Source organism: Physeter macrocephalus, chromosome 18 (assembly GCF_002837175.3).
Source record: "Physeter macrocephalus isolate SW-GA chromosome 18, ASM283717v5, whole genome shotgun sequence".
NCBI lineage: Eukaryota > Metazoa > Chordata > Mammalia > Artiodactyla > Physeteridae > Physeter > Physeter macrocephalus.
In genome coordinates, this window is record NC_041231.1 from 65,997,954 (window position 1) to 66,007,268 (window position 9,315).

The 9,315-nt window shown below is 38.8% G+C and overlaps 1 protein-coding gene across 2 annotated transcripts in view; it reads left to right on the forward strand.

The window, feature by feature from the left end:
- The window catches only part of COL21A1 (collagen type XXI alpha 1 chain), a 185,071-nt gene that overhangs the window by 135,213 nt on the left and 40,543 nt on the right, over positions 1-9,315 (forward strand). For both annotated transcript variants that reach the window (XM_055079962.1, XM_055079961.1), the window contains one exon: positions 2,778-2,831. In XM_055079962.1, the coding sequence (XP_054935937.1) occupies positions 2,778-2,831 (54 nt within the window). The remainder of the gene's footprint in view (positions 1-2,777; positions 2,832-9,315) is intronic.

The window sequence follows — 9,315 nt, forward strand, 5'->3', positions numbered from 1 at the left end:
GCTGTTCACATAAATTTCTGGGCCCCGCCATCCAGAGTTTCTGACTCAGTAGGTCTGCCGCAAGGCCTGAAAGTTTGCATTTTGAAGTTCCCAAGTGAGGCGAAGCTGATCTGGCTGGGGTGGGGACCATCCTTGAGAACCACTGACACGGGTGATTCCACCTGATGTTATCAAATTGGTCCCGCTGTTTACCACTTACAAAATCAATACTCATAAAATGTTGGTAGAGAGGAAAGTTGCCTTTAATCAGTATGCCAGCAACCTGCGGAGATGATGGACTCAGTGTCCTCCCCAAAACCACCTCCGAAGATTCTGCTCAGCCATGAAAGCTTTTAAAGGGAAACAGGAAGTAATCTCAGTTAATCATTGGGCTAGGGGGTCAGAGTGGTTGCCATCCCCCACTGTATACCAGCTTGAGTGCAGACTTGTCAACTCCTCGTGATCTTTCTTTAGCTCCTATCTTGTTCACACAGTTTGCAAGATTACTGAATGGAAAGCTAGGGAAAAGTTCTGGTCATCTGTTAATTACTTATTCTTCATTTCTACTTCTTTGATCTATGGAAAGAACCAACAAGTTAGGCAAAGTATTATGTGATCAAAAGATTTGAAAGGTGTGCTAGGGCCAGAGATGAGTAGAGCACAGGGGTGCCTGGTGTAAGGTTAGTGTCAAGACAAAGGGGTGCCCCCTGCAGAAAGCTCTTTCCTGCAAAGAGTTTTTTCCTGCCCAAAGCTGCTTACACTGACTGCTGCTGTGAGTGTCGAGTTCAGGATTGTTATTGTATAATTTCTCTCTGGCATTAGGACCTGCCATAGCCCTTTTCTCTAATCGTTTAGGCTTTTTAACTTGTGACTTTTGTGAATCTAACATCCATCTCTGTTTCTCTGATATTTTCATAAGATTTTCTGTAGAACCGTTGGGTAGGCAGGACCTCCCTGCCCTCTAGTTTGGTTAATTTACAGGAAAACATTATCCTTTTCCCCTTCTATCCTCAACTGTCATCTAGTGTTTGTAAATAAAATTGGAACAGATGAAATATTTGGCTTTAGCTGGTATTTCACTCTGCTAATGAATTGCAAGAATTCATAAAAGTGGGGGAAGCAGTGTTTATATAATGTGATATGGCTGGATTCTTTTTTCTAAGGGCTGATTGTGCTAGCCAAGTATTATTGGTTCTTCCCTCTGTGGTTCATTTTGTACAGTTTGGGGAGTTCATTAGAATATGAAACTATGGAAAATGGTGTTGGCATATGCTTCAGCACATGTATTCTGAGACTTTTCCCCCCTTAAACTTATTTTGACTCAGGTCTTTGAGTTATTTACAAGAAAAATATTTTCGTTTTTGTTTTACTTTCTCTCTTGCTCTCATGTAGGATGAAATGTTCTGTCTGGTACAATGCCAAGTGTGGCACAATTGTTTGCAGAGAACTTTGCTTGCTAGGATGTAATACTTTGCTGAGCAGACACACAGCATCAAGGCTCTTGATGACTGACAGGTTTCAAAAAGTCTAAATGTTTGAGGGTGTGTGTGTGGTGTGTGTCTGTGTCTATTTCAAGGGACTCTCCCCAACCGCTCTTTATTTTTGTCCAGGCATTTTAATAGCTGTATTGATCTGTGGATATTATACATTTAAGATTAAATTCAGCTAATACTTATTGTTTTAATAGGCATAGTGTCAGATACGTTTTTACATGCTAGCAATTGATTCATTTGGGAAAAACTTATAGCGTTCCAGAAAGTGGGTGTAAAATAAGGTGCATAAATAATTTGAGCAGAGTAATTTAAAGATATATAACTGAAAACTATTATAATTTGAACAGCTACTTAAAATACACATTTTAGGTGTTTATTTTAAATAGATACTGTATTAAAGTGCCAAATAATTTCAAGTAATAACCTATAAATAGCTGCATTCTTTTTTTTTTTTTTTTTTTTTTGTGGTATGCGAGCCTCCCTCTGCTGCGGCCTCTCCCGTTGCGGAGCACAGGCTCCGGACGCGCAGGCCCAGCGGCCATGGCTCACGGGCCCAGCCGCTCCGCGGCACGCGGGATCCTCCCAGACAGGGGCGCGAACCCGGCTCCCCTGCATCGGCAGGCGGACGCGCAACCACTGCGCCACCAGGGAAGCCCCTATAGCTGCATTCTTAATGAAAGTTTTCTTTTGATTTTAAAATGCAACTCTTGAGAGGCAAGGTCACATTATGTCCAACAGGTGAAAAATTTTAAAGTAAAAATAAAAATAGATATGAATAAGACTGATATAAATGTGATATAAGTCACATTTACTTTGAAGGGAAGAATAATCCTATTCTCATAAGAAGTATACAAGTACCCCAGTTATTTTATAACAACTCAATTATCTGCTGTCATGTATAGATTTGATATTTATATAGTCACCTTATGAATTTCAGAATGAGTTATCTGATGTCAGGAAAAGTTGATATCAATAATCTAGACAACAAGGACCTACTGTATAGAACAGGGAACTATATTCAATATCTGGTAATATACTATAATGGAAAAGAACCTGAAAAAAATATACATAAAACTGAATATATATGTATAACTGAATCACTTTGCTGTACACCTGAAACTAACACAACATTGTAAATCAACTATACTTCAATTTTTAAAAAAAGAAAGGAAAGGAAAAAAAAAATACAGAAGTAATTTTTGTTTTTGTTTATATTTAATATGCTTTAGTATGTAATGTCACGTATTATTATTTTAGTGAGCATATGTGAAAACGGAATTCTCTATTTCTTTTTATCATTAAAAGGGAGAAGCAGGACCTCCAGGTGCTCCAGGGCAGGATGGATCACGGGGTGAGCCTGTGAGTACCTTCTTGATTCAGTTCTAAAGGATGACGTCCTTCTCCTGTCATGAAATCCTTTGACTATTTAAGTTCTCCTCCCACATGCCCTATGCCTGTTCAGTGACTTCCAGACTAGGATTGTAGAAGCTCTTTGTGGAATACTGTAAAATATTAAAATATTCAATCCTCTTTTACAAGCTGGGAAGAGTTTTGCTAGCAGGAAATTTATGTGGTGAGTCTAAATCACAAAGTTCTAAAAAAAGACAAGCATGGTGCTGAGACAAGGAATCATGGCAGTGGGATAGTGGAGGTTATTTAGATACAATCTCTCCTCCTAAACCAACAGATAGAAAACTGGGAGTTACTGAGTGAGACTTTATCCCCTCTCTCGCCCCACCCCATCAGCTCAGAGAAGGCAAGAAAGGATCCCTTATTCCTTTTTCTCCGACTCCTCTGTCTTTCCTGCTGAATGGTGGAGAGGAAGCCAGGTTTGCTGTGCCAGGAGATGTACTCTGTTAGGAAAGTAATTAGTAGATTATGTGTCTAAAGTTTGCCCATGTTATCTGTATATAATTCTTCTGGGCTGTACTCTCTTCCAACTAAGAACATATAGCATTATGTTATTCTGTTATTTTGACAATTAATGAAAACCTGGTTGTTAGTAATATAGCTCATGAAGATTGATCTTTACCATTTGTGAAAAGGCTTTGAAAACAGGAAAAAAAAAAAGAAAGTTTATATATTTGGTGATGCAAAGAAATGAAGACTCTTGGGTTGTGTGTGGATGCTGGTTTTAAGTATTTGTAATGAATGTTTTGGCCCCACTGAAAAGGATATGTTTACTTTATTTGTTCTATAATGTGGCAGCCAAGAAAATTAGTGGTGCTTAAGTTGGAAGGACAGACACTCTTAGAAAAATGCTTTAAAGCTAATTAAACACAGCTTATTACAGTAGCCAGATGGTGATTCATTCTGCATGCAGATTGATAAATATGAACACTAACTCTCAGAATTCAAATTGAGGACAAAGGATGTATTTCATTGGGAAATGATTACATTGCTTTAAAGTAAAATTACATGTACATGCCTGTGCTTTGAAATTTAAAGGCTGGTATTGGTCAATCCTAAGAGTAATTTAGTCCTTAGGGTAATTTGCATTCTAAGTGACAAATGATACCCAGCTGACTTCAATCCAGGTGATAAACTCAGTTCTAACACTTGCTGGATTTATTAGAATTTGTTTCAACTGTGTATCGCTGTGTTTAAGGATTATAATCTTTTAGTCATTCATTCAACAAGCATTTACTGTCTGCTTTGTGCCAGACATTATATTAATTGAGGAGAAAATGAAGATGAATTTGTCACGGTCCTGCCCTCAGGAGTCAGATGAGCCAATAGATGCAAACATCGTATAAATGTTATAGAGGGAGGTGTGGGAGGCTTCCAAAGTTGCAGGAGATGTATATGATGCTAAATGAGTTTTGGGACATCATTGAAAAGGATGCATTCTTCTTGTTTAATAACCATTTATTGAGATATGATTCACGTACTACTGTATAAAATTTACCTGTTTAAAAAGTATAAGGATACATTCTTAAACAAGATGTTCTCTTAGCCAAATTGTGGAGTATAAATAGGAGTTGTCTTCTTGTTTGCCCTCTAAGGCAGAAACCTGTAACATGTTCCAAAATATAGAAATGAAAGAAATTGTGATACTTTGGGAAAACTGAAATTACGTCAGATTGCCTAGGAGAGATGGAGGGGATGGCATAGAAATACTAGATGAGGTTGCAGGGGTAGGGAGAGGCCAAATCAAGAAAGGCCTTGTATGTCTGTGCTATTTGGACTTAAATCTGAGAGTAATCGGAGACATTCAAAGGTTCTAAGTAGGGAAGCGAGGTGTTCAGATTTAGAAAGTTTTGGAGAGGTCACTTGACAGCAGAAAAGAGAATGGGTAAAGGGAAGCAGAGGTGGAGGGCAGAGCCCAGCAGCAGGCCAGCTGAGCCCTGCCACCTCCACCTCCAGCTAAGGCAAGAATATTCAGAGTTGGGAGAGGGAGAGTGGGACTGATCTGAAATGAACTAAAAAAAGCATCAGCAGAGCTCGGGGATCGATTGTATGTGGGTAACATGAAAAAGGATGGCTCTCAAAGTCTTGCTGTGTGGATGGAGGCACAGGAAGACCAAGCAATAAACAAGAAATAGAGCAAGAAGAATTAATTTCGTCTGGGGAGGTGATCCTATGATATTTTCACATGGGACAATAGGAAAGGCATTCAAATAAGAGGCCTATACTTTGCATCCTTAGAGTAGACATGGAAACATGGGGACTAATATAGTTCCAATAAGAAATAGTGGGTCAGATTCAAGACAGTTTTAGAAGAATTTCTGTGAATACTAGGTGTAGTAGGTTGAAAAGTGTTCCCCCCACCAGGATATCAGATCCTAATAACTAAAACTGATAAATGTTATCATATTTGAACAAAGGGTATTTGCAGGTGTGTTTAAATTAAGGGTCTTGGGGAGATTATCCTGGCTTGTCTGAAGTGAGGCTGATCTAATCAGTTGAAAGTCCTTAAGAGCAGAACTGAGGTTTCTCAGAGGAGGCAGTGAAATTGGAGTGATGTGGCCGCAAGTCAAGGAATGCTGGCAGAAGGCAGAAAAGGCAAGGGATGGATTCTCCCCTAGAGCTTCTCGGGAGTACAGATTTCCATCCTCCAGAACTGTGAGAGAATAACATTCTGTTGCTTTAAGCTACCAAGTTTCTGGAAACTTTTTACAGCAGCCATGGTAGACGATTACACTGGGCTTCTCATCTAGTCTAATCTTTAACAATCATTTATGTAATGAATCTATGTAAAAAGCCTGTGAGTCCTACTGATACATATCAAACTCTTTGTAGCACATGTGTTGATCAAAAATATTTGGGGGCTTCCCTTGGAGGCTTCCCTGGTGGCGCAGTGGTTGAGAGTCCACCTGCTGATGCAGGGGACACAGGTTCGTGCCCCGGTCCGGGAAGATCCCACATGCCGCGGAGCGGCTGGGCCCGTGAGCCATGGCCTCTGAGCCTGCGCGTCCGGAGCCTGTGTTCCGCAACGGGAGAGGCCACAACAGTGAGAGGCCCACGTATCGGGAAAAAAAAAAAAAAAAAAAAAAAAAATTGGGGCTTAAAGCAAGTAGATAAGCAGGTTTAAATGACAATTTGGTTAAAAGTGAGACTCCTCAATCACTAATATTTTCTGATTCATCAGTTTGTTAAACTGTCACGTTTTGCAAAACTTCTTTTGTCCACTTCATATTTTTCTACATCTTCGCATTATTCTACTTAGTAACTTTTAGCCCAAATGTCTTCTCTGTGCTATTATTCATCATATTGCAAAATTGGAACAACTTAAATGTCTGATACTTAATGTATTATGTATGTAAACCATCATGTAAAAATATAATACTCTATGAATATGTATGCATAAGGAAGGATCTACATGGCAAACGTGGTTTAATCATGTTTTGGTTACTTTGCTTATTTCCAGCCATGTTGCTTTTTGATGTATGTTATGTTACATTTTTTGCTTGTCTGTGTTTTATTTTCTCCTGTGAGCATGTTATTGTTTTTGTAATACATTATTTAAAAATTAAGGCCTGGCTTTTGAGTGTTGTGCAGTGTTTCTTTGTTTTTCAAGCATATTAAGCTTGTCAGACTGCATTTCCATTTTTGTGCCAAGGAATGGAGAACCATCAGATTGCTTCAAGGAAAGCTCAGTTGTTGGAAATGTGTCTTCCTAACTTGCAAAATCATTCTGACTTTACCTTGTGCAGTTAGGTGGATGGGGAGACAGGGCAATACAGGAGCAGCAGCACACCAAATTTACTCATAGTTTAAAACAATAACTGCACACATTCATTTTTGACCAAATCAGCTTTTCAACCAAATTATCATATTGAACAGCTACTTGGCTTTGGCCAGTGGTTGTTGACCAAGTTACCTGAACTGTCATCATTCCCCCTGATGTTCATCATAGCTGTTCTATGCTGGTCCAAGCCCGATGACGTCCTGTGTTTAGTGTAGCATTACTTCTCAGGCGTCTAATCCATCAGATCCCTAGTTTTCTGATCACCAGCCCACCCACTGTGCACAGGGCATGATGACTCATGGTGAAGACTTGTAGGCAGGACTTGGGTTCTACTTGGAGCTGAGATCCTTGGAGCCCCATGAAGAGAGAAAGGATGCCACATTTCCTGGACCTACAGAGGTGAGCACATCTTTCTTAGTTAAGGATGCCTTAAGTCATTTTATTTTGGACACTTTTGCTGTATCATTTTTCCAGGGATGCAGATGTGGGGGTCACTGTACTGTATTTGAGGACATTGGCTCATAGAGGCTTTTGTTTCCTTTTCCTCATGCCTTTCAAATTCTTTCAAATTCTTTAGAAAGGCATGCCTTTCTAAACCACAGCTTACCCTTGTCTTTATGGTGTGTGTTAACTGCTGAGGCAGATCAAGTCGTCATTTAGTTAAGAGACAAGTAGATCTTTTGTTTAATCACCTTTTCTACGGTGCGATTATGTGACATGCCATGTTATGCATAGAGGTCAAAGGCATAAAATCCTCGAGGGAAGTTAATGTTGACTTGCTGTGGTGGTTTCCCACGTGGAATAATCCACTTTGTTATACTAGCTTTGTGGAGGTGTCTTTATTTATCCACTTCACTGTATTTTTTAATTTCAATTGAGGAGAAAGGTAGGAGGAAAAAGCCCCACTAGTTGTGATGCTGTTCTTATTTGATTTGCCATTGTATGGCAAGCTTTTCAAAGTCGGTACATGTTTGTAAGATTTTTTTTCCCACTCCTCTTTCAGGAACCAGGAGGGGCACATCCTCCGTATGTGCTGAGTGAAAGAACCTTAACCTGATATCTGCCATTAGGAATTTCATATGGCACTTAGTGTGAAGGCAGCCCACATTTAACAGCTAAGAAAATTTGGAAAATTCAATTGTATTTATTATTGTAATAATGCTAGTTCCAGGGTTATGTTTTAAAACCTGATTGAGAATAACTCTTAGAATGCATTTTGAATTAAACACCGTAAATGTCCAGTTTATCTACAGGAGTGACTACATTTGTAAGCAATATCTACAACTTTTTGGTCTCCCAAAGCATGGCATTTGGCATTTTCACAACTGTAAAAATATTATATCTTTTTCTTTAAACTTACTAAGCAACTGTTGGTCCATTATCTGTACAAATTAATCAAGTCCCACTAGGTTTACTTATGGATCTGTTTCTTTTCTACCATGAATGATTTTATTGATATAGTAAAACCAGACTACCATCAAATGACTTTAAAAAGCAACATCATGGATTTTAAATTTAGAAGCTCTGTGCCTATGGTACTGATCATTTTTTTACTGTTGTTCTGAAGAAATCTTTTTAACTGTGATCATTGTAAGACCATTAATAAGCATTAAAAGAATACTTATATGAATCTTCTTTATTCATTTCTTTGTAATTTGAAAGAGGTTTTATTGAACCTTGAAATGACAAGAGGAATTAATGCAATTGAACGTATGAAATGATGCATGATTAATTCTCAGAACCGGTGACATATCCTCCGAGTCAATAGAATGTCATTGCTGCTTCCAGGGGCTCTGTGTTCCCGTTGGCGTGGGGATTGATGACGCCCATCTCTGTTTTGAAGAGAGTGGGTGAGAGGAAAATTGGTACAAGATATTGAGTCTAGATTTCAAGCTTTTAGGACTTCGACTTTAAAATTATGTTCTGTAGTCATACGGGGGCCAGGGGTGGTTTTGCACACTTTCATTAAAAACCTTTGGTATAAGGTCCTCATACGATATTCTTGAATTAGTCCAAATACGTTCTCCATTTTCAAAACATGAAAATACAGAATTAACAAAACAGTGTTGTTCAAGACAAGGCATATTTTATTTTAATACTCGGTTCATGATCCATATAGATGGCTATGTTATCAGATGAAATGAGAAAGTTTTGCACTCAATCTACTTTCATGAGTGTGGAAATTATTTTTTTATATGATTTGATTAATGTACCCTTTGGTAACTGGATTGTTTCATTCTACAGATCTCTTTCTTGGTTTTTATGTTTAAAAAATATTTTTAAAAATATCTTTATTGGAGCATAACTGTTTTACAATGTGGTGTTAGTTTCTGCTTTACAACAAAGTGAATCAATTATACATATACATATGTTCCCATATCTCTTCCCTCTTGCGTCTCCCTCCCTCCCACCCTCCCTATCCCAGCCCTCTAGGAGGTCACAAAGCACCGAGCTGATCTCCCTGTGCTATGTGGCTGCTTCCCACTAGCTATCTATTTTACATTTGGTAGTGTATATATGTCCATGCCACTCTCTCACTTCGTCACAGCTTACCCTTCCTCCTCCCTGCATCCTCAAGTCCATTCTCTACATCTGCATCTTTATTCCTGTCCTGCCCCTAGGTTCTTCAGAACCATTTTTTTTATTCCATAT